Genomic DNA, 25967 nt, shown 5'->3' on the forward strand with positions numbered 1-25967 from the left:
CTGGTGCTTCTGGTTCTGCTGTGTGTCTGAAGGTCCGGGTTCTCATCTGGTGCTTCTGGTTCTGCTGTGTGTCTGAAAGTCAGGGTTCTCATCTGGTGCTTCTGGTTCTGCTGTGTGTCTGAAGGTCAGGGTTCTTTTCCACAAACCTGCCTCTAGCTAGCTTGTGGATCGAGCGTGTGGGGTACTGGTATGGAGGGTTATGGTGGGGTACCGGTATGGAGGGTTAGGGTGGGGTACTGGTATGGAGGGTTAGGGTGGGGTACTGGTATGGAGGGTTATGGTGGGGTACCGGTATGGAGGGTTAGGGTGGGGTACTGGTATGGAGGGTTAGGGTGGGGTACTGGTATGGAGGGTTAGGGTGGGGTACTGGTATGGAGGGTTAGGGTGGGGTACTGGTATGGAAGGTTAGGGTGGGGTACTGGTATGGAGGGTTAGGGTGGGGTACTGGTATGGAGACCAGGGAGGTTGTCTCTCTGTGTCTCCATCTACTCTTGTGTTTGGACTTCCCAGTTGCTTCCAAATACCTACTCCTACCTCTCTCTCTCCCCCCCCCCTTTCTGTCAGTCTGCCTCTCTCCAAATCTCTCTCTCTCTGTCTCTGACTCTGTAGTTCCTCCTGTTTACATCTCTCTCTCTCTCTCTCTCTCTCTCTCTCTCTCTCTCTCTCTCTCTCTCTCTCTCTCTCTCTGTCTAGTTCCTCCTGTTTACATCTCCATCTTTCTCTCTCCCAACATCTAACTGTCCTTCTCTCTGTTCTCTGTGTGCGTTCCGTTAGTTGTCACTATGCCCAGCGTGAGTTCTTCTCCTGGTGGCTTTTAATTGCAGCAAAAGCAGAGGGATGCTGGTATTGGCACACACACACACACACATGCACACACACACACACACAGAGCACACACACACACAGAGTACACACACAGAGAATCTGCTCCTGCCTCCGTTTGGGCAGTCTGTTTGGTATTAACGCTTTGGCATCTCTCTCACCTCCTCAGGGCTCAAAGTATTTCTCACCTCCTCAGGGCTCAAAGTATTTCTCAATAGACACACACACACACCACACATCCATGAACACACACCCACACACACCACACACATCCATGAACATACACCCACGTCTCTACCTAAGATGGATTTGAACAGAAATCTATCCTCCTGCTAGGAGAGGGAGGGAGGGAGAGATGAAGAGGGGGGAAAGATGGAGAGGGAGGGAGAGAGAGATGAAGAGGGGGGAGGGGATGGAGGGAAGGGGTGGCAGTGAGTGTGGGTGGGGGTGATCCTGGAGGGGCAAATGGCTGGCATGTTGATGAGTGACTTGGAGATCTTTGAGGCATTTGAACCTTGTTATTTGTGAACGCTTGTAAAACTCCTAATAAACTTTTTTTTTAAAGATCCCAAGACATGCTGTTTTTGGATCCTTTTATATAGGCCTTAGTGGTCCCCTAATACTGTATCTGAAGTGTCTTTTTCCCAAAATTCAGCCTTGGTGCAGAATTACAGCCACTACGAGCAGTCCCACAATGAGCTTTCCTCCGGACATGCTATTCTGTGTCTTTAACTTTAAATGCTATGAGGAAGAAAGAGGTGGGGCTAAATGCCATGCTTCGGTCGTTTGCAAGCCATGATGTCTTGAGGAAAACAAATATCACGCTCGTACGGTCGTAGCTCATTTTCTCATTTGTGGGCCAAATTCTCTGTGCAGGCAAAGCAGAGAAAGGGGAGGTAACCTTCGGTTTTATGACGTCATAAAACCAGTATTTTCAAAACCGAGCGTTTCAGCTTTCATTTCTTAACCCTCGTGCTGCCTTCGGGTCACATGACCCAAAGGTTCATAACGAACCATTGTTGTGTTTACCCAATTTTGACCCGAAGATAACACAAGGGTTAAAGGCGGAGAAGAATACTCAAAGCTTGGTTTACACCTATCGAAATTTCTAGCCACTGGGGGACCAAAGGCAGGCTAGGGAACTCATATTAATGTTAAATAACCTCCTAAAGTGAACATTTCATTTCATGGGACCTTTAAAGCCTGTTGGTAACAGTTTGCATCTACAGTACCCGTTGTCCATTACTGGACTGAAAATGGGATTTGAAAAAAAGATGGTGTATTTCATGTGAACATCCCACAATTTAGAAATGATCACATCTGTCACGTGACCACATCTGTCACATGACCATGTTGTGTACGTGTGAGGGGGCCCTGTGAGGGGGCCCTCCAGGGTCACAACCCCTCCAGGGTCACGCATCCAGGCTGCATCTGGACACAATCCTCTCTCTGATGTTTCTATCTTTATTTCATTTTCATTCTTTCTCTCTTTCACACACACAGACACACAGACACACACAGACACACGCACACACAGACACACAGACACACACAGACACACACAGAGACACAGACACACACACACAGACACACACAAACACACAGACACACCGACACACACAGACACACAGACACACACAGACACACGCACACACAGACACACACACAGACACACACAGACACACACAGAGACACACACAGACACACACAGACACACAGACACACACAGGCACACAGACACACCGACACACACAGACACACAGACACACACAGACACACACACTGGCAGAACCACCTCAGTATATTGTGTATGTAACGAGCTAGCAGGGCCACATCACAGCCATGACGCCAGGAGTCTGTTCTGTCTCACACACACTCACAGCACTATCACTATGCTGTTATGTCTGTCTGTGTGAGAGTGTGTTTGTTTGTGTGTCTGTGTGAGTGTGTGTGTGTGTATGTGTCTGTGTGAGTCTTTGTTTCCGCAAATGTGTGTCTCTGTGTGTATAGTGTGTGTAAGTACGTATCTATGTGTCTATCTGTAGTGTTTGTGTGTGTGGTGCATGTCTGTCTGTCTTTGTGTGTGAATGTCTCTGTGTGTGTCGGCCTGTGGAGGGCTCTCCACCCTGGCGGAGGGTGTGTGTGTGTGTGAGTGTGTGTGTGTGTGAGTGTGTGTGTGTGTGTGTGTCGGCCTGTGGAGGGCTCTCTGGTGGCTATCATCTGTCTCGTCCACTTACCATGCCAACTGAGGAGGGCTGTCCACCCTGGCAGAGGGGGTGTGAGTGTGTGTGTGTGTGTGAGTGTGAGTGTGTGTGTGAGTGTGTGTGTGTGTGTGTGAGTGTGTGAGTGTGTGTGAGGGGAGTGTGTCTGGTGTCTGTGTATGTCTGTTTGTGAATGCATGTGTGAGCATAGATCATAATAATGTATTATTTTAGGACTCTTTCATCCAAACACACAGGGGGATTTGAACCTACAAACTGTTGATCAGCAATCCAATGCTTTAGCATGTGTGTACCAGTGTTTATTTGTGTGTTTGTCGAGTGTGTCAGTATCACAACAGTTACAGGATCTGTTTATGATGAAACAATTGTTGAAAGATGTGTTGTGTGTACATCGCTGGGTGATTCACACAGAGAATGACTGTGAGTCACTTCTTCCAGAGAAGACATGACAACATTGCCAAGCTAACCAACTTTGGCTTAATTTACTCAGGATGTCCCTCTTGATTGGCTAGCTCACCTAGGATGTGTCCCTTGATTGGCCAGCTCACCCAGGAGATCCTCATTGGTTGGCTGACATCGAGCTAGAAAAAGCAGAAATAACACCATCACTGTTTTGGACGTCATCTGATAAACTAATGCCTCATTATTATCATCGGCAGACTGCCAGCGTGTGAGTGTGGTCGCTGACCAGCCAGTAGATTCTCTTTCCAGAATGGCCTCCTGGTTGCTTGATAAAAAAATTACTTGCATAGGGAGAAGGGGGGGGGGGGGGGGGTGGAGGGAGAAGGGGGGGGGGTGGAGGGAGAAGGGGGGGGGTGGAGGGAGAAGGGGGGTGGAGGGAGAAGGGGGGGGGTGGAGGGAGAGAGGAGGGGGGGGGGGGTGGAGGGAGAAGGGGGGGGTGGAGGGAGAAGGGGGGGTGGAGGGAGAAGGGGGGGGTGGAGGGAGAAGGGGGGAGTGGAGGGAGAAGGGGGGGTGGAGGGAGAAGGGGGGGGGGGTGGAGGGAGAAAGGGGTGGAGGGAGAAGGGGGGGGTGGAGGGAGAAAGGGGTGGAGGGAGAAGGGGGAGGGTGGAGGGAGAAGGGGCGGGTGGAGGGAGAAGGGGGGGTGTAGGGAGAAGGGGGGGGGGTGGAGGGAGAAGGGGGGGGGTGGAGGGAGAAGGGGGGGGTGGAGGGAGAAGGGGGGTGGAGGGAGAAGGGGGGGGTGGAGGGAAAACGGGGGGGTGGAGGGACAAGGGGGGGCTGGAGGTGTCAGGGACATGAGGGCTGTTTGTTTTGGCCTTGTCATGTTTAATGAGCCCTCTGCTGTCTTCTACCCCACAGCCCTCTGCTGTCTTCTAGCCCACAGCCCTCTGCTGTCTTCTACCCCACAGCCCTCTGCTGTCTTCTACCCCACAGCCCTCTGCTGTCTTCTACCCCACAGCCCTCTGCTGTCTTCTACCCCACAGCCCTCTGCTGTCTTCTACCCCACAGCCCTCTGCTGTCTTCTACCCCACAGCCCTCTGCTGTCTTCTACCCTACAGCCCTCTGCTGTCTTCTACCCTACAGCCCTCTGCTGTCTTCTACCCTACAGCCCTCTGCTGTCTTCTACCCTACAGCCCTCTGCTGTCTTCTGGTCTTTCCGAGGGAGAGGGAGAGGGGGGAGGGGGAGAAAGGGATAGAAAGGGAGACAAAGAGAATACATTTCCCTGTTTTCTGTTTGAAGAGACTGAGCTGATAGGAAAGCAGTAGGGCTTCTTCATCATCTCACCCCAGGACTGTCTCACAGGCTGGGGACCAGACCTGCTCTCTACCATGGAAGAACACTGCCCTCTAGTGTCTGCAGGTGAAACTACATCCTGCCTCTTTCTCTTTCAGTGCTCCTGTTTATATCTCTCTCTCTCTTGATCTCTCACTCTCTTTCCCTCCTTCTCTCTCTCCCCTCCCTCTGTATCTCTCTTGATCTCTAACTCTCTTTCCCTCCTTCTCTCTCTCCCCTCCCTCTGTCTCTCTCTTGATCTCTAACTCTCTCTCCCTCAGTGATAAAGTCCATCTGGAGGAAACATAACCAGACCACACATCTCAGACCAGCATGAACTATTCAGTACTTCATGAGTGATGATTCCCGTTGGAGTTTAAAAACCCATCTTTCAAAAACCCAGTTGTCATGATGCCCTCATTGGAAAGCCCTGCCAGATACTGCTTAAGGGGGTCAGGTAACTGAGGCTGGGGGCTGGGGCTGAGGCTGGGGCTGGGGGCTGAGGGCTGGGTGCTGAGGGCTGGGTGCTTGGGGCTGGGGGCTGAGGGCTGGGGGCTGGGTGCTGAGGGCTGGGTGCTGGGTGCTGGGGGCTGAGGGCTGGGGGCTGGGGGCTGAGGGCTGGGTGCTGGGGGCTGGGGGCTGAGGGCTGGGGGTGCTGGGGGCTGGGTGCTGGGGGCTGGGTGCTGGGGGCTGGGTGCTGGGGGCTGAGGGCTGGGTGCTGGGTGCTGTGGCTGGGGGCTGGGGGCTGGGGGCTGGGGGCTGAGGGCTGAGGGCTGAGGGCTGGGGGCTGAGGGCTGGGGGCTGAGGGCTGGGGGCTGGGGGGGCTGAGGGCTGGGTGCTGGGGGCTGAGGGCTGAGGGCTGGGGGCTGGGGGGGCTGGGGGCTGAGGGCTGGGTGCTGGGGGCTGAGGGCTGAGGGCTGGGTGCTGGGTGCTGAGGGCTGGGGGCTGGGGGCTGAGGGCTGGGGGCTGAGGGCTGGGTACTGAGGGCTGAGGGCTGAGGGCTGAGGGCTGAGGGCTGAGGGCTGAGGGCTGGGGGCTGTGGGCTGAGGGCTGAGGGCTGGGGGCTGTCACCTTTCATAACTCCCCTCGTCCTGTTTCCATAATGAAGTGTTGTCATCAAGGGGAAGACAACAATGTTAATTGTGTTAAACAGAGAAACACCCCTGACTCCACTGTTTGTACACTGTTGTGTTTTAATAGCCTCAAGGGAGAGGGCGAGAGAGGTAGAGTCAGCATGGTGCCTGGGGAGAGAGATGGAGGAAAATACTAGATAATAATTAGTCATCAGCTCATTAGAGAAGAACACATGGTTTCCTGCACACACCCGCACACATGCACACACACACACACACACACGTAAACACACATACACACAAACACACACACATGCACACACACACACCTAAACACACATACACACACAAACACACACACATGCACAAACCTAAACACACATACACATACACACATACACATTTTTACACACATACACACACACACACACTTACAAACGCACTTCTCTCTTTCTCTGCCTCTCTGTGCAGATGTTTGGAAAACAAGGTAATGGATTATTGTAAATGCAGTTCATGGCAGGAATGCAGCTTTGAACAGACTGTGTGTGTGTGTGTTTATGAGTGTGTGTGTGTGTGTGTCCCCTTCTGCACTCCCACTCTATAGTCCAAAGTAGCCTTCAATCAGCGTTTCCGTGGAAACCGGTCCCCAGTGTTAACAAGGAAAGAGAAGAGTATTTCTGCGTCACTCTGACTGTAACCTTGAAGACACACACAAACACACACACACTCTCACACATACACACTCCATCTCACAGACACACACAAACACACACACTCACATTCACACTCCAACCATCACTTTGATGACACACACTCAAACACACATAGACTCTCACCTTGAAGTGCCTGAGACCATCGAAGACACACACACACATGTAAAAATATATTTTAAACCTTTCAAAACATTTATTTAATAAAAAGAAAGTTCACACACACAGTGAAAGGAGCTTGTGGCTTCTGAAGTGTTCTGCCACTTCATCCCTTAGCTGCCATCCCTCACACGTCATCCCTCATTTCCTGTCTGTTGGTCTGTTTCCTGTCTGTTGGTCTGTAGCCCCTCCCCCGCCCTCCTCCAGTCCTCCCCTCCCCCTTCCTCACTCCTCAATTCCTTTGCTCAAGCTCCCCCTCCTCCCTCCTCCTCCCCCTCCTCCCTCCTCCTCCCCCTCACCTGGCTCTGTCACACACCTCCCCCTCCTCCCTCCTCCTCCCCCTCCTCCCTCCTCCCCCCCCTCCTCCCTCCTCCCCCTCCTCCCTCCTCCCTCCTCCCCCCCCTCCTCCCTCCTCCTCTCCCCCTCACCTGGCTCTGTCACACACCTCCCCCTCCTGCCTCCTCCTCCCCCTCCTCCCTCCTCCTCCCCCTCACCTGGCTCTGTCGCACACCTCCCCCTCCTCCCTCCCCCTCCTCCCTCCTCCTCCCCCTCCCCTGGCTCTGTCACACACTGAGAGCTGCTACAGGGAGGTTAATATTTGATGGGAGTGACGAGTGACTCAAGTGGGGTTTGGTTACTGTGTGTGTGCATGTGTGTAGGTGTGTGTGTGAGTGCGTTTGTGTGTGTGTGATGGAAACCACCCTTCTGTGCTGTCATGTAGAATTACAAGAGGAAATGTATTCAGAGTGGCCCACTGGAGACCAGCAGTCAGAACAGCTTTGCTTCCTTGTGTACAAATATGTGTGTGCACGTGTTTACTAATGCTCGGATGCATCTCTGTGTGTGTGTGTGTGTGTGTATGGTAACTTACCCAAGCCCAATGCATTTGTGTGTGTGTTTGCGTGTGTCATGCTCTTGTGCTCATTGGCGTTATGTACATTTGCTATCCATGACTATCTTAGATGAACATTCAATTTCCAGGCCCAGATAATGTGTGTGTGTGTGTTTGTGTGTGTGGGAGAGAGTGTGTGTGTGGGGGAGAGAGTGTGTGTGTGTGGGAGAGTGAATGCATACATGTATTAACACAATGACTTCTTGCTCTTCAGAGCTTTCTTATTACTAAGTATCTTTTCATTGGACCTATAAAAAGAGCTAAATAAAAGTATTGGTATGTATAAACAAAAACATTATATATATATATATATATATATATATATATATATATATATATATAAAAAAATCCATATGTATGTATACGTAACTGTATGAAACTCCATGAAGCCAGAAGCGACGTAACCGAGTTGATGCTCTCTGGGGGACAGAAGAAGAGTCCTGGGTCAGCTGACTTACCAGAGAAGGCCACTCTCTTTGTTATATAAACACACACACATTTACACACTCACACACATGCCCACACACACAAATGCCCACACGGATGCGTACGCACACACACACATAAACACACACACACGTACACCCTCACAAACACTTCGCAGCACAAGCTATGTCAAGGCCGGGCTCATGGACTCTGTAGTGTTTGCCAAAAAAAGAGGAGAGATTTATTTTATTTCTTTATTATTTTTAGTCCCTCTTTGGTTCAGCTTGTACCAGCACACTTTGGGGAAAGAACAATAAGCTGATCTTGCGTGGTCCGAGTCAAGGAACAGTCTGTATTTACTAACCACATCACAGAGTAACCACATCTCAGCTACCAGGGAGCAAAAATATTACTGCAGTGCATCAATAACACTTCAAATATGTAAAGTTACAACAATAACATCTCAATTACACATACACACACAATAAAAACTTGCACTTTGAGCCTTTTTTGTTCGAATGTTATCCAAAGCAAGGCTTACCACAATAATTTCAATGTTACCTTGTGTGATCTGTGCAAAAGGCCAATAAAATACTTTGACTGACACACACACACATGTCAGAATCGCAACTCTGTGCACCTCAGAGTTAGAGTTTGAAAATGATTTCAGCAAAAACAGTTTTCCTGTTTCTAAATCAAATTATTCTCAGACAGAAGGTTCATGTATTTAGTACACACAAACACACACACACACACAAACTCCACAGTGGTTGTTAGTATTTCATTGCATTATGCAAATGCAAATATGAGAAACCCTGCAAAGAGAATCCCCCCTATATAACCTGGTGTGTGTGTGTGTGTAGGTGTGTGTGTGTGTGTGTGTGTATGTGTGTGTGCATGCGTGTGTGTGTTTGTGTGTTTGTGTGTGTGTATGTGTGTGTGTGGGTGCGTGTGTGTGTGTGCGTGTGTGTGTATGTGTGTGTGTGTGTGTGTATGTATGTGTGTGTGTGTGTGTGTGAGTGTGTGCAGCTCAGTTCAGCTCAATAAGAAGGAATGGATCACTGCACTGCAGGGTTAATCTAAGTTGTTTTCAGCATGCAGACACACACTTACTCACCTAACACACACAGACACATTTTGTATTGAGTTCAATCATGACACGTGAATATGTGTTTTTGGTGGTCAGGCCCTACTGTCGGTTTGGGTGCTTCTCAAATCGGTAAGCGATAGTATTCTGCTCAAAAATAATTATTTGCAAAAAAACATCCACATAAATCCATGTGGGCGCACGAGCACGCGCGCGCAGACACACACAGTGAGTGTCACACACACACACATACATTAAGCCCACCCCCATGTCTGCCATTCAGAGAAAAAGGTGGTGACGACAACACATGGTGTGTAAACCGGCGGCTGGAGTAGTACCGCGAGCACAGATCGGTGTTTGGACAGAGATTCAGGAGCCTCCTTTTTTTGCGGAGCTTCAACCGTCCTCCGACACACGGGCAGTCATTCGGTGTGGATGAACGAAAGACGGCGTTCCTTCTGACACTTTCCGACGGATAAGCTAGATGTTCAACGGACTGCTCGAGCCAGCATGTTTATGATGATGCGCGCTGAAGCGGTGTGTGTTGCTATAATTAACGGCTAGGCGGCGGTGGATTTACAACCTGCAATTTTATGTGAATTGCTGGCAAAGCGTCTCATCGGAGCAAAAAGAAAAGCCGCATCTGAAAAGTTAGCCTACTTAAATGAAAATGTCCTCGACTCACCTAAGTTCCCCTTCGCCGAACAAAAGCAACCTTTTTACGGCGAGTTACGAGCGAACAGACCAGCTGGAAGTGAAGCGGCAGGTCAGCCTTGCGCTGTTCGGTTTATGTCTCTCAATCGCAGCTGTCACCTTCGTTGGCGGCGTGTATTCCCTCATTTCGCTCCTCCGTACAACGAGAAAAACCACACTCAGCATCATCGTGGCTTCGATGTCCGTGGACGACCTGCTGAGCGTGATCCCCCTGTCTCTCTTCATGCTCCACCAGTGGGAGAGAGCCCACGAAAGAGACACGGCGACCATCTGCACGCTGTCTGGACTTCTCTACGTCTTCCAAGGACTGTCCAGCAACATGAAGGCTTGTCTCATCGCAGTTTACACCTTTTATGTAACAAAAAGGTTTGGAATTCTTCAGTCACTCCGGAGACCGCTGAGAGTGATGTGGGCGATCGTCGGCGTGTGGGTCTTCAGCCTGGCCGTCAGTGTGTTACCTTTGTGCGGCTTGGGAAGTTTCACACCGGCCTCTCTGGGTTGCTTTCCCGAGAGCGAGGGCTTCTACGTCCCGCTGCTGTTCTCGCTCTACTGTTTCTGTTTCTGTGGTATGGTGATCTTCTTCGTTCCTCTCACGTATCATCTGATGTGCTCCCGTGAGCCTCACCGGACGTTCTACCCGAGTTATTTCGAAATAGCGACAGGACCGAGCGGGGACGGGTCTGATCCCCTGTGCGACCTTCCCTCGCTCTCCCGGGAGAGCTTGAATAAAAGTTTCGGTGCCTACAGCGAGCTGCGCCCGGGTTCTCTCGGCATGGGACTCGAACTGAGAGGCAACGTGGACACGTTCACCTGCACGACGCCCGCTTCGGTCGGTGGACCGAGGGACGGATTACCGGATTCACCGGTGCTTTTTGCACAAAAGCGCTTTTCTATGATTCTAGCGGTGGTTCGACTCTTCCTATGGATGCCAATGATGGTGTGTATTTTCCATGTTTAAATGTGCATAAGCAGAACAAAAACAGAAGGCAACGTCTAAATAATATCTGAACTTAGTCTTGTTCTATTGTACTAATTTAGAGATTGTCTTTAACAGAGCCAGAGATTGTTAATGAAATTGCCTACTAGCTAACTAGCCTAGTGGCTAGTTTATGGGCCTTTACGTTTAGGATTGGACTGAAGGCCACGAACAAACAAATATAGTTTTGTATTTTTTATTAAATAGGCCTACGTAGTCAACTCAATACATGTGTTGTGTTCTATTCACAGACGCTGGTGCTCGTGCGCCACGCCGTGAACGCGCGCAGCGCCTCCCTAGAGACCCTGAGCTTTTTCCTGACCTTGCTCGCGCCCGCGGTCACGCCAGTGTTCGTGCTCTCCGAGCGGTGGATCCACCTTCCGTGCGGTTGCTTCATCAATTGCCGGCGGGATCCAGCGCATGAGACCCCCGGTTAGTGAAATGGGCCCATCAGTGTTTTCTAGAACTAATGATTGATTCTGATAGGAGGGTGGACATCATAATTGGGACATATACTATCCAAACCTATAGGCTATAGGCTATAAAGTTTGTAAATCGGCCTATGTTTTTAAAAGACGGATGAAGTTCTCTTTATAATCTACTGTACATCCAGGTTCTGTGCTTTCTGAGCAAATATACACAGCATGTAGTTTTCCTCAATCAGGTATTTACCAGCTTCATAATCATAAATGTTTTCTGATTGTGTCCACAGCCATGAAACGGAGGTTCGAGTTTAACCTCTCGTTCCAGCAAGGTTACGGGATTTACAAGATATCCCAGGCTACTGAATATAACAACAGCCCATCCGTGGAAAAACCGTCCTATCACAACCTCTTCAATTGTAACTTGAGCGACAATCGCCTTCACGTGCTGGACAGCGCTGCTGTCTCCAGCCTTCAGGCCCAGCTCGACTTCAGGACCCTGCGCGCGGCGGACAGCTCCTCGCTCAACGCAGAGCTTGAACCGGTGAATGGAGGTGGGGAGGCGCTTGCGGATTGTTTGCCGTTCCTTCACGGAAACCAAGATGTTAACGACCGCTTCTGCGGCGTTCCTTCTCCGCCATCCCTCTTGAGCCACCACCGCGATGGCGAGGATCACAACCTCACGGACACTTCGTCGGTATTTGACGGGCCAGAGAGGAGGCTGTCGCACGAGGAGTGCCGGAAAATCGAACTGACGGACTGGGAATGGTGCCGTAGCAAGTCTGAACGGACACCGAGACAGGTAGGCTAGTCCACGTGCAGGTATAACCGGAACATCGTTCATTCACTGGGTATCATTCGTTCTTCACATGCATAGAACATATAGGCCTACAATATTCCTGGATCATAGTAAACCACGCGTTGCTAATGGAACTTTTTGATATTCTTTCTCTTCTTCTCATCGCTTGTTCAATCTGACTCCTACCTAACATAACCCGGACATTGAACGTGTACAATAAGCTACATACAATACAACTATTGCCGTCATAAAGGAGATTAATGTTCCAGTTTGTTAGTGTGTTAACGCTGATAACGGGAGGCGACGGTACCTCGTACGCAACAGTTGCCAGTTGTACGCCAGATAAACCGTTGATAAAGCGTTAATTGTGGATGTAAAACAGATGGTGAGGCCTGCTCCGGAGGGGTTGCGTCAACAACTGTTTCTGGCGGGATGCTGCATGCATGCATCCCTCAACTACGGGGATCAACTGCCAGGAGGTCTGGAGGGTGATGGGTGTGTGTGTGTGGGGGGGGGGGGGGGGGGGGGGGGGTAAGAGACAGAGAAAGAGCGAGAGAGAGAAAGTGAGAGAGAGAGAGATAGAGAGAGAGAGAGAGAGAGAGACAGAGAGCGAGAGAGAGCAAGGGTCTTTAATGTAAACTGTAGGCCTACTGCAGTAATACTAAAACTAAACAAAAATTATATGAATTTTAGATTCTCTATTCTGATTCTGTTCTCTGTATTATGTCACATCTTTGTCTTAGCAATTACTGTCATTCTGTCAGGTGGTTTGGTTTGAGTGGGTAATGGTACCTGTCTGTTGTGTTTGTGCACTAGCATGTGTCCATGTGGGTATGCACAACTGTGTGTGTGTGTGCATGTGTGTGTGTGCTAGAGAGTGTGTGTGCTAGTTTGTGTGAGTGAGAGGGAGAGAGACAGAGAGAGAGAGAGCATGGCCTGAACACGAGGGAGGCTGATGTTTAGAAAACAAAAGAACAAAGGATAAAACGATGCAGCTTTTAATCCCTGAATGAGAGCCTCCGTGTGTGTGTGTGTGTGTGTGAGTGTGTGTGTGTGTTTGAATGTATGTGTGAGTGTGTGTGTGTGTTTGAATGTATGTGTGAGTGTGTGTGTGTGTTTGTGTGTGTGTGTGTGTGTGTTTGAATGTATGTGTGAGTGTGTGCGTGTGTTTGTGGCCTGAGAAGTTCACCTTGGTTTCACCTGTGTGGCCAACGAGCTATGGTAGATCAGATTATCCAGCGCCGGGTTTGGAAGAGCCAGGGTCCAGGTACCCTGGGTCCAGGTACCCTGGGTCCAGGTACCCTGGGTCCAGGTACCCTGGGTCCAGGTACCCTGGGTCCAGGTACCCTGGGTCCAGGTACCCTGGGTCCAGGTACCCTGGGTCCAGGTACCCTGGGTCCAGGTACCCTGGGTCCAGGTACCCTGGGTCCAGGTACCCTGGGTACAGGGTCCAGGTACACACAGGTACATAGAGGCAGGATGATGAAGGTTACAAACCACAGCCTGAGGCATCGAGCGTCTCTGCTCAGCTCTGATGCCCCACCACTCTGATGCCCCATCACTCTGATGCCCCACCACTCTGATGCCCCACCACTCTGATGCCCCACCGCTCTGATGCCCCACCACTCTGATGCCCCACCACTCTGATGCCCCACCGCTCTGATGCCCCACCACTCTGATGCCCCACCGCTCTGATGCCCCACCACTCTGATGCCCCACCACTCTGATGCCCCACCGCTCTGATGCCCCACCGCTCTGATGCACCACCGCTCTGATGCCCCACCACTCTGATGCCCCACCACTCTGATGCCCCACCACTCTGATGCCCCACCGCTCTGATGCCCCACCACTCTGATGCCCCACCGCTCTGATGCCCCACCACTCTGATGCCCCACCACTCTGATGCCCCACCGCTCTGATGCCCCACCGCTCTGATGCCCCACCACTCTGATGCCCCACCACTCTGATGCCCCACCACTCTGATGCCCCACCTCAACGCTGTTGTTAGATGGAGAGACACTACTGCCCTGACGGTGACCATGAAGAAAGTGTTTAGTCCGTCTCTTCATAAACGGAGTGACTAAGTTCAGTTAAGTTCTGGATTTTAATACGTATTTATCAATCTGCAGATTGGGAGAGAAAACCAGTCTTCTGACCATAAATGACAACACAACACCAAGCTTAGGTCTCAACCAGGTCTCTCTCCGCTCCGAAAGCCGGAGGACCATCTTTTATAGGGCACAAGAATGTAAACATAGATTGTGACAGTCAGGCAGGAATGACGTTACAACAGTTTCAGAGAAAAAGATTCACTGCTCCCAACACATGACAACTCTCACACTAGAGAGTTCATAGTTGGAGCTCTCCTTGTAGTCATGACAAGGACCGTTTAGCCAGTACTTTCTCCTGACCCCGAACGTCTATTAACCTGACACATAGACACAATATACTGTTATTAATAGCAAGCTTACATGATAAACATACTAACTAGTATCCAATGACTAGTTCTATTGATTAGTGATTAATGTAAGCACACAGGAAATCCCAATTTCCAGGCACCGTCTTTCTCAATCAGGCTGGAAGTGCAGAGTGCTGGAGGAAAAGGTTTCTCCAAGACACAATCAGAGGTTGAAATGATGCCAGCCCTCCGGGGGCTGTGGAGATAGGTGTGAAATAAGACAATCTTCACCTCCTCTCTCTCCCTCTCTCTCACACAGGCTTTTCTCTTTTTCCTCGTTCATGGTCTTTGTTGTTGTCTCTCCTCTCCCCTCCTCTCTTCCTTCCCTCCTTCCTCGTGTCTCACCTTCCCTCCTACCACACTCCTCTCCTCCTCACCACACTCCTCCTCACCACACTCCTCTCCTCCTCACCACACTCCCCTCTTCCTCACCACACTCCTCTCCTCCTCACCACACTCCTCTCCTCCTCACCACACTCCTCTCCTCCTCACCACACTCCTCTACTCCTCACCACACTCCTCTCCTCCCCATGTCCCTATCTCTCACCCACCCTCCCTCCCTTCCTCCTCTCGTCCTCCCCTCTTCTCCCTCACTCCCCAGGATTGTGTTACTAATAGGATGTGAGCATGAAGACGTGATTGACACAGTGTGTCACCAAGCTGGTAGGGACGCCTTAGTCTTCTCTGCTCCACGGGGGAGACAGAGTTACAGTGATTTTGAAAGAGGTAGATGGAGAAAGAGCTACAGAGGGATATAAATAGATATTCACAGAGAGAGAGGGAGACAGAGAGATATTTAGATGGGTGGAGAGACAGACATTAAGAGAAATGTATACAGAGAGAGAGAGACAGAGAGAGAGAGAGAGAGAGAGAGAGAGAGAGAGAGAGAGAGAGAGAGAGAGAGACAAAGAGAGACAGAGAGAGAGAGACAGATGGAGAGAGGTAGAAGAAAGACAGAGAGAGAGAGACAGAGAGAGAGAGGTAGAAGAAAGACAGAGAGGGAGAGAGAGAGAAAGAGAGAGAGACAGAGAGAGAGGTAGAAGAAAGACAGAGAGGGACAGAAAGAGATAGAGAGAGACAGAGAGAGAGGTAGAAGAAAGACAGAGAGAGAGAGAGAAAGAGAGAGAGAGACAGAGAGAGAAATACAGAGAGAGAGAGATCTTTCTTGTCTGTCTTTCTCTCTTTCTCTCTGTCTCTAACTCTTTCTGTTTCTCTCTTTCAATTGCTCTCTGTCTCTCCCCTCCTCCCCTCCCTCTCCCTCATCAGTATTTATTCACAGCACAATACACCAACTGTGATGTGCAATACGCAGAGGTCGTAAAATCAATGTGATAGTGAAAAGCTTTATTACTGCGCCTCGAAAACCGCTTTACGCTCTGAAGGTAATGCTAAAGTAGAGATGAAAAAATAATACTTAAAATGAATACACCGTTGGTTTCATTGCACTCTAGAAACACAATTTATTGGACCTGAAGGAAGATAATTAAGAGTTATCTTCAAAACCTAGGTTATAAAATGCATCCTTTGATTGTCATGTATAACAATTATTTGTAACTGCTGTCTGACATTACGATAACAACAGTGACAGACTGTGAATGTTTGGATCTCAGTGAGGCAGTTTGGCCCGTCTTAGACTCCTTGCCTTCTGGGATTCATCTTCTCAGGGAAAGGTAATGGTTGGCCAACACAATAAAGGGTGAGGGTACTGGGTGAGAGGTGAGGGTACTGGGTGAGAGGTGAGGGGTGAGAGATGAGGGTGCTGGGTGAGAGGTGAGGGGTGAGAGATGAGGGTGCTGGGTGAGAGGTGAGGGTACTGGGTGAGAGGTGAGGGGTGAGAGATGAGGGTGCTGGGTGAGAGGTGAGGGTACTGGGTGAGGGGTGAGGGTGCTTGGCTCTGACAGTGTCTCGTGTGTCCTTGATCTCCACAGCGGTCGACGGGAGGTCTGGCCATCCCTCTGTGTGCCTTCCAGGGCACGGTGTCCCTGCATGCGCCCACGGGAAAGACTCTGTCTCTGTCCACATACGAGGTGAGCAGCGACGGCCTGAAGATCTCACCCAGCGCCAAGAAGGTACGACCGTCACGTGTTAGTGTCAGTTAGTTCCAACCCACTCGTTCAGGCCCGTAGCCAGCGTAGTGGAAGGGAGATACGGTGATGCAGGTTTCCCCTCATTTTGTTTTTAATTATGAGGTTCTTTCTATCTGTCCTTGCTGCTCCAAGGTGGAGGTCTACCGCTCCAAGTCAGTAGGCCATGAGCCCAGCGCCGACGACCCGTCAGGAAGCCCTCAGACTGGGGGAGTGAGCTCTGGAGGGGTGGGCATGGAGGTCGGCATGGGTGTGGGCGACACCAACGTGAAGATCCACCTGGAGGTCCTGGAGATCTGCGACAACGAGGAGGCCATGGACAGCGTGTCCATTATCTCCAACATCAGCCAGTCGTCCACGCACGCCCGCTCGCCCTCGCTGCGCTACTCCCGCCGGGAGAACCGCTTCGTGTCCTGCGATCTGGGGGAGACGGCCTCATACTCGCTGCTCATCCCCAGTGGAGGCAGCCCCGAGGCGGACGGCCTGAACATCACCATCCCCGACACGGTGGAGGCCCACAGGCTGAACAGCCGGCGGCAGACGCAGGAGAACTCCGGCTACAGGGAGGAGATCCAGCTGCTCAATGACGCCTACAGGAAGCAGGGGGGGGACCAGGAAGACTGATGCGCACGCAGACAGGAAGTGAGGCAGGGGATGAGGAAGACTGACGCGCACGCAGACAGGAAGTGAGGCGGGGGATGAGGAAGACTGACGCGCACGCAGACAGGAAGTGAGGCGGGGGATCTCGGAGAACGATGCGCACACTCACAAGAGAAGTCTTAGTATGAAAAACTGACTGACATACTTTACACATCAACACACACACATATATATATATAAATATATACACATACATAAACACACATTTCTTTTAGGACATCTGTTCTAGCTTGAGTGACATACAGAGTAACCTGGGACCCAGCTAGACGGTTATGAAGTTATAATCCCCTCTATGTCTGGTCTTCGTCGTCACCACGACAACAAATGCCAGACATGGCCTGTTTGTGATCCTGAGGGAGGACAGAGAACAGGAGAAGAGACGCAAAGAGGAGCAGACACCAAGGTCAGAGCAGAGAGGACTGCTCACTGTTCCTCAAGGTCTCAATACCAAATGGTCCTATCTTTACAGAAGAGAGAGACAGAAAGGGAGAAGAGAGAGAGAGAGACACACACACAGAGAGAGAGAGAAAGACAGAGACAGAGAATGAAAGCCAGAGAGGGAAACAGAGAAACAGAGAGAGAGAAGATGAGAGAGAGAGACAGTGAGAGAGAGAAGATGAGAGAGAGAACCAAGGGTGAGAGAAAGTGAGATACAAACAGACAGGAAGACGTAGTGGGACAGTGAAGCAGAAAGCGAAGGTAAGGAGAGATCAGAGAGGCTGGAGAGCGGCCAGCTAATCTGACATGTGGATCTGCTCCTCATGACGTCACCAGTGACTCAATGTCTGACTCATCTGTGTCTGTGTGTCTGTGTGTGTGTGTGTGTGTATATGTATGCATGCATGCGTGCTTAGCTTGCAAGTGCCCCTTCACATTTGTGTGCCAGTTCATGAATATATGAACAAGGTTTCTGCGCGCGTTGCTGTATTCGTGCACACTGTATTTCCAAAATGCCCATTTCGCTTTATATACATACTATATTGATTTTTTTGAAGTAGAAAGAGCTACAGAAATTGTGCCAAGCCCAGAAGTATAATACCTACCTGCAGGATATTCTTCTTCTCTGGTATGTCTGTATGATTTATACATTATCTATTTCTTATGTGAATGTACCCGCTAGGCTGTGTTTGCGGCTGGTACGGTCGTCTCATGTGAGTCTTCAAGGATGTGTACTGTGTGTGCTGTCTGTGTGACTGTTTAGACTACTGTACGTTAAACCAAGCAGGATTACAACAGGAGTAGGACTCTACTGTGAGTCAGTGCTCCTGACAGCAAGCCTCTGGGAGACGCAAGCACTATCTGTTACAGAGAGAGAGAGAGAGAGAGAGAGAGAGAGAGAGAGAGACAGAGAGAGAGAGAGGGATGGAGAGAGAGAGAGAGAGAGAGAGAGAGAGAGAGAGAGGACGGGGGTAGGGAGGGGTAAAAGAGGGGGAGAGAGAGAAGTAGGGATGGGTGAAAGTAGAGAGGGAGAGTGAAAGAAAAGCCCGCTGATGCAGAGCGGCTTTCTGCCTCGAACATTCAACAAACGCAATTTCAGTGACTGGTCACTTAGGAACGGCCTCTTTCAGCCTGGCGACCATTGCCCCTGTCAGGGAGGGACCCAGGCTCTCTGCTAGCCACACAATTCGTAGGTTTAATATCACAGTTGAGACAACAATGTCGTCACAATGCGGAAGTTCGAAATGGAACGGGACAAGTGACAACTCGTCACCTAGCAACAGAAACAGAAGACTGCATTAGTTAGAACCAAAAGGTTAGCAAACGGTTGCTTCTTATAACTAACAAAATATGCGAATGTTGGTCAAACCTACTTATCACAGAAGTGGTGTAAAAAAATAATGAGCCTTGTTAAATTCGACCTAATTACAACCTATTAAGGAGACGTGATTTTGGAAAATTCACCTCATGCATTCAGACAGTAGCCCCACGGAGTCCATAATAAGCAATTTACTTCCCCAAAATACGCTTTAGGCTTACTGTAATGCTAATAAACCGAGGCGTCTCGCCATTAGTATATTTGTAGCAGAACCAGCTGTAGTCACAGGTGGATTGCTCAAAAATGTAAAAGTCTTAAAATCGAAATGTAGAAGTCAGTAGGCTACACCATGCATACTATAACACAGACACTTCATTGTTCAATGTTTAGTAAGCACATAGGCTATAGCGTGTTGCAACACGTAGGCCTATTTGATTTAGGGTTTTAGGCTAGCAGTCAAGTGTGTGTGGTTGTTAGGGAGTTTGGGGTTCTGCACCCGTATGCTATATCACCTTTCCATCTGTTTCTTCAGAGAAAAACTTGTCAAATGTAACTATAAATGTGCTCATTAAAGATTTATACCAGACAGATTGCCTGTGGCACGACTGTACATGGGTTTCTGTTCGAAACGCTCCAGGGCAAACAACCAATTGAAAAATGAATGAATCAATTTCTGTCAACTTGTATCATTGTCCAGTAATGGATCATGACCATGTCAACACAGGGACTTAATGAAGCCTGTTCTTGACTACATCCATGGTTGGAGGTAATAGGATTGTTTATGCTACTTCATAAACAAGCTTATAAAGAACTGAAGTTCAAATGCTAACTGTAAGGAGAGAGGAAGAGGACAGAGGGGTGGGGGAGGGGAGGAAGAGGAGAGTCAGAGGAAACACGAAACCATGTTGATTCTTTCTCTCTGGCTGTATCAGGAAGCTTCTACAGTGTGGGGAATCTTTCCATCGCAGTCATGACAGCTTTCGTGATTAATGATAATGGTTTACTTGTCCAGATGAATCTGGGGGTGTGCGTGAGTATTAAACCTAAGCATGTGGAAGTACCTGACTTCAGTAAGACTGTCTACCTGTGAGATGAAGCTGCTTGGTGTGCCTGTAGGGTATCGAGAGATAATCCTCTTCACCAGATTGTCCTGAAAGACCCTCGCATCACAGAACAGGTCATCCTGTCCTCCCGTAATGTGATTTCAGCTTGACCGTTTGTGAAGGATGACACCTCTCTCCTCTTCCTCCTCCCCCCTCTCCCTCCCATACCCCTCTCTCCTTCTACCTCCCCTATGTTTCTCTTCCTCCCTCTCTCGCTTCTCTCCTTCTACCTCCCCTATGTTTCTCTTCCTCCCTCTCTCCCTTCTCTATCTCTCCCTCCCTGCCTCTCTTCTCTATCTCTCTCCCCCTCTCTCTTCCCCTGCCCCTCTGCCTCCCTCTCCCCTGCCCCTCTGCCTCCCTCTCCCCTGCCCCTCTGCCTCCCTCTCCCCTCTGCCTCCCTCTCCCTGCCTATCTTTCCCACATCCCAGTCACACTCCTGTCATGAGGCTTGTTTGTGTCTCATCGTTTCCAGACAGCTTTTGATTTCCCACAAATTAGAAGTGGGTTATGTATTAAAGCTGTGGTGCATGGAGGAGTCAGATGACTTAGCGGTTAGGCAATCGGGCTATTAATCAGAAGGTTACGGTACGATTCCTGGCCGTGGAAATGACGTTGTGTCCTTGGGCAAGGCACTTCACCCTACTTGCCTCGGGGGGAATGTCCCTGTACTTACTGTAAGTCGCTCTGGATAAGAGCGTCCGCTAAATGACTAAATGTACAAATGTAAATGTACATGGGGACGGATGGGGAGAAGCCTCCCTCCCTCCCTCTCCCCATCCGTCCCCATGCACCACAGCTTTAATACATAACCCACTTCTAATTTGTGGGAAATCAAAAGCTGTCTGGAAAGTCACTGAGAAAGTCTTCAGATTGTTGCGGTTCTTTTGTGTCTTTCATCAGTGGTGAAAGGATGACAGCACTCTGAAAAAACACACACGCATGTACATGCACACACACTCACGCAAATACACACACAAAATGCTATCACCTGCTCTTTGTTCAAACCTTCACAGCACAAAGGTGATGCATCGACATGGCAAATAGGTACCTATGGCACACAGGGTGACCTTCCCTCACCCCTCCTCACCCCTCCCTTACCCCTCCTCACCCCTCTACCAGTACAGAAGCTCTCTGCATTGGGTGTGATTCTGTTTTTCATCTGAACTGAATAATTCAGAGAGCGAGGGAGAGAGGTCGGGGTCATTCAGCAGCATGTATGATCACCCTGGGTGAATTCAGAATGAATTCATGATGCTCCAGTGGGGAGAGAGAGAGAGAGAGAGAGAGAAAGAGAGAGAGAGAGAGAGAGAGAGAGAAGAACCGAGACATGGAGATAAAGAGAGAGACGTAGAGAGTCAAGAGAAAGCTAGGGGAAATGGAGTTTAATGCATTCTACAGCATCACCCACTCTCTCTCTCTCTCTCTCTCTCTGACTCATCCCTCTCCTCTCTCTCTCTCTCTCTCTCTCTCTCTCTCTCTCTCTCTCTCTCTGACTCATCCCTCTCCTCTCTCAGAGCTGAGAACTTCAGGGACATTGTCAAGGCTCTCACGTTTCCAGTAATGACAACCTCAAGATAAAAGGCGGTGGCAGGGACAGAAACGTCTTGATTCTTCTCCCTTCAGCGTGGAGAGCCAGCTCTGATTCCAAACCAAGGCACACGACAGGAGGGGGTAGTGGGGAGGAGAGGAGACAGAACTGCTCCACATCTCCCTGAATCATTCTGTATGACTGATACAGGGAGTCAGTTGGCTGAGCGGTGAGGGAGTCGGGCTAGTAATCCGAAGGTTACCAGTTCGATTCCCGGTCATGCCAACTGACGTTGTGTCCTTGGGCAAGGCACTTCACCCTACTTGCCTCGGGGGAATGTCCCTGTACTTACTGTAAGTCGCTCTGGATAAGAGCGTCTGCTAAATGACTAAATGTAAATGATACCTGCAGACTTCTGCAGAATCACAGCAAACTGGGGACAAGAGACGACGAGGAAACAGGAAACAGGAAACAGCTTCCTCAGAAATAACCTGTCAACAGTATTCCTCTCGATCTGACACATCACAGGAGGGCGTGCTGAGCTAACATGCATTCTTTCTGGATGCTGGGTTTGGAGAAAGCTTGAGATGATGCCTTTGCGGATCCAGAGACTGGAGGTTGGGATCCTCCCTAGATAAAAGCAACTTCTAAATGGCTACATCGTTATCAAGGGATCAACTTATCTCTAATTGAGTAATGAACTGAAGTATCTACTAAGCCTTGTAGAAGGATCCAGGCAGGCACCTGATTATTTATGTGTGTGTGTGTGTGTGTGTCTGCACATCCTGATTACTCTCAAGAGCTTTGCACTCACACATCTCACAGATGACTATTTATTTGGGTTGTTCATCCTCTCTCTCTCTCTCTCTCTCTCTCATCTCTCTCTCTCTCTCTCTCTCTCTCGCTCCCTTTCTCCCTCCCTCCCTCCCTATATCTATTTACCCCTCCCCTCTTTCTGTTGTAGGCTAAAGGCAGGCCAGACTTTTCTGGCTCACTGCTCTGTTCATACAAAAAGATGCTTTTCATTCCCTTGTTAATCTGACACATTTTAAACAAGAGACTAATGGCCCCTGAGACCCAGTCCAATTAAAACCTCAGTAAGCCGGTGGTCCTCCAGTCTAAACGCAGTGAGAGGAGGAGAGGGAGAACAGAGCGCACCATAGGACCCCCAGTAATTGCAAACCACTTCAGATCAATCTTCTCAACATGAGCCAACTGTGCTTGATTGGGATTCATGGTCAGGGGGTTTCCAAGCCTAGCTGTGCTGACTTTCTCTCACCTCTCTTCTCTCCCTCCCCACCTCTCTCTGTATGATTTAGACTCCCCACCTCTCTCCCTCCACACCTCTCTCCCTCCCTCCTCCCCCTCTTTCTCTCTCCCCCCCTACCTCTCCCTCCCCACCTCCCTCCCTCCTCCCCCTCTTTCTCTCTCCCCCTACCTCTCCCTCCTCTCCCTCCCTACCTCTCCTCTCCCTCCCTACCTCTCCTCTCCCTCCCTCCCCACCTCTCCCTCCCTACCTCTCCTCTCCCTCCCTCTCCTCTCCCTCTCCACCTCTCCCTCCCTACCTCTCCCTCCCTCCCCACCTCTCTCTCTCCCTACCTCTCCTCTCCCTCCCCACATCTCCCTCCCTACCTCTCCTCTCCCTCCCTACCTCTCCCTCCCTCTCCCTCCTCTCTTTCCCTCCCTCTCTACCTCTCCCTCCCTACTTCTCCTCTCCCTCCCTCCCTCCCTACCTCTCCCTCCCTCCCTACCTCTCTCTCTCTCTCCCTCCCTACCTCTCCCTCCCTCCCTCTCCCTCCCTCCCTCCCTCCCTCCCTCCCTCCCTCCCTCCCTCCCTCCCTCCCTCCCTCCCTCCCTCCCTCCCTCCCTCCCTCCCTCCCTCCCTCCCTACCTCTCCCTCCCTCCCTCCCTCCCTCCCTTTCTCCTTCTCCCTGCTCCAGGTCATGCACTCTGGAGCAGGGCACACAGAGAGATGTAATGCCAGTGATCCGGCTGTTTTCTCCCTGGGAGGAGCAGGTCATCTTTAAATGCTAACGGGCTCATCCCTTCCTGGCCTGTGGCTGGGAGGGTTTGTGATACAGCAGCATCAGCATGTCATGTGGATTCTCTTATAGGTATAGATTTGAGTTCATAAACATATTAACTCCTTAAAACCTGAGCTATAATTGTGGAAGAATCTTGAAACCTTCTCCTTATCTGGAGGGAGGGAGGGAGTGTGAAGGGAGAGAAGTAGGAAGAAGTTAAATGAAGAAAGCAAGATAAATAAATACAAATTTGAGCAGAAGAAAAAGAGGATACGGTCATGGGGTAAAGCTTAAATCAACGACACAAAATGTTTAACTGAGTCTGTCGAAGTCCATTACCGTCTATTAAACACAACGATAATACAAATCTTTATCGATGAAAATAACATAAAATGTATCAGATATACTGGTGCAACACATAGACCTGTTATTAGAGACAACCTAACTACGCTTCGCAGTGCAGCGTTTACTGGGCGTCTACTTGGCTTTCTGAACACAACCCAGACCATGCAGGAGCACAAGCCAGTAGTAAGCGTAAACGTCATTTTACAGCGACTCAAAACATAATGATGCGTCAACGTTATGCGACTAGCCGGAAACTTTAGTACACAGCATATCATGCAAGATACTCAGCAAGTATCTTGTTAATAATTCGTATATAATTAATCCAGGTTGACTATTTTCACAGAACAGAGTGGCATATTTTTTAAAGCCACATATGTCAATACTTTTAGGTTTAATTTTCTTACCATAGAGCTAGCTAATGTAAGCTTAAGAGGTCTGCTAGCTTGTTCATCTAACCATATAGCTAGATAGCTAATTTGTGGTATTCGGACAATATTAGTAGATAATTCCACGAGCGGAGGTTTAAGGACGGTATGAGTTATGGTTACGGCAACAGAAGAGGCAGAAGAGGGGGTCGGGGCTTCGGTGAAGGGAACCGAGACAGATGGGACAGGGGAGATGGAACTAGCGGTGGAGGACATGCACGAGGTTCCGAGTGGGAGTCCCGTGAAGACCGAGGCGGGCGAGGAGGTGGCGGACCACGCGACCGTCCTCCCCCGCACCTGAAGGGCCGTGAAATCGGCCTGTGGTACGCCAGACACGGTGGCGTGAGGAGGAAAGAGCAGGAGAGAAAGTCGGTGTGTATGACAAATGTATTTTCCGTCTTCCTGACTAGCTAGCTACCTAAGACGACCACCTGTAGAGATGTTAGCTGCCAAACTAAGTGCGGTGTGATAACCCCAGCGGATGTTGTGTCCGTCTCCCAGCGTGCCGTGGTCCAGATGGACGAGTTCCAAGAACAGCACATCACCAAGCTGCTTAGCTCTGTCCAGCAAGCGCAGCCGGGCCCCTCTTCTTCCACCTCAGACAACTGGCGCTCCGCCCCCGATAAGAGCGGACACTGGTGAGGAAACCACTTGTATACCAAACATGGTGCCCAAGCCTTGCAGTTAAGGTTCACTAACACCTGTCTGGACCTGTATCAGTCATTCAGTTAGTAAATGTTATCCTCCCGCTACTACATCAATAGAAACGTCTGCAGGACCTTCTTATTAAACATGCTCCTCACTGTTGGGGCTGTTGCACACCACTAGTAGCCAGTAAGTATGGTCTTTGTAGTCCCAGGTCAAGACAGGAACGTCCCAAGTCAAGTGTGTGTGTGTGTGTGTGTGTGTGTGTGTGTGTGTGTGTGTGTGTGTATGAGTAATTGTTTGAATGAGTGAGTTTGTGTATGACTAATTATGTGTGTGGTTTGCAGTTACTTTGATGGAGATGAGCCGCTGGGGGAGGGGCTTGTGAGGAATGTTAAAGTGGAGAAGGAGGAGCCAGAGGACTGGCCCATACAGAGGCCCCACCCACAAACACAGAGGTGAAGCCACCACACAGCAGTACCTTTACATTACGTCATTTAGCAGACGCTCTTATCCAGAGCGACTTACAGTAAGTACAGGGACATTCCCCCGAAGCAAGTAGGGTGAAGTGCCTTGCCCAAGGACACAACGTCATTTTGCACAGCCGGGAATCGAACCGGCAACCTTCTGATTGGTAGCCCGATTCCCTAACCGCTCAGCCATCTGACCCCAGTAACACCGTCTTCCTCCAGCACACCCGCCCAGCTGCAGTTCAGGGTCTGCTCTCCACACGTGTAAATGTGCATGCAGCTTCACAGGATGGTTAAAACACAACACAGCACAGTAAATCACAAGACACAACACAGCACAGTAAATCACAAGACACAACACAGCACAGTAAATCACAAGACGCAACACAGCACAGTAAATCACAAGACACAACACAGCACAGTAAATCACAAGAC

At 50.0% G+C, this 25967-nt stretch overlaps 2 protein-coding genes across 2 annotated transcripts; both read left to right on the forward strand.

The window, feature by feature from the left end:
* The first annotated feature begins 9793 nt into the window (after positions 1 to 9793).
* On the forward strand, positions 9794 to 17200 carry LOC136952304 (probable G-protein coupled receptor 149). The gene is made up of 5 exons (XM_067247029.1): positions 9794 to 10774; positions 11065 to 11245; positions 11526 to 12037; positions 16421 to 16561; positions 16712 to 17200. Exons 1-5 carry the CDS (start codon positions 9794 to 9796, stop codon positions 17198 to 17200), a joined length of 2304 nt encoding a protein of 767 aa, XP_067103130.1.
* Positions 17201 to 24247: 7047 nt separating this feature from the next.
* LOC136952174 (ATP-dependent DNA/RNA helicase DHX36-like) lies at positions 24248 to 25520 on the forward strand (the record flags this gene model as incomplete). The annotated part of the gene is given in 3 exon segments (XM_067246884.1): positions 24248 to 24789; positions 24919 to 25055; positions 25410 to 25520. Coding segments are annotated over 3 exon segments (512 nt in total), but the record flags the coding sequence as incomplete, so codon positions are not given.
* Between the last annotated feature and the right edge of the window lie 447 nt (positions 25521 to 25967).

The sequence above is a fragment of the Osmerus mordax genome, chromosome 11 (assembly GCF_038355195.1).
Source record: "Osmerus mordax isolate fOsmMor3 chromosome 11, fOsmMor3.pri, whole genome shotgun sequence".
Lineage (NCBI taxonomy): Eukaryota > Metazoa > Chordata > Actinopteri > Osmeriformes > Osmeridae > Osmerus > Osmerus mordax.

Bases quoted from the DNA above. Each gene is read 5' to 3' on its own strand.
- LOC136952304 (XM_067247029.1), top strand. From the start codon at position 9,794: ATGTCCTCGACTCACCTAAGTTCCCCTTCGCCGAACAAAAGCAACCTT. The intron at 11,246-11,525 runs GTTAGTGAAATG...TTGTGTCCACAG, and splicing joins TCCAGCGCATGAGACCCCCG to CCATGAAACGGAGGTTCGAG. The intron at 16,562-16,711 runs GTACGACCGTCA...TGCTGCTCCAAG, and splicing joins TCTCACCCAGCGCCAAGAAG to GTGGAGGTCTACCGCTCCAA.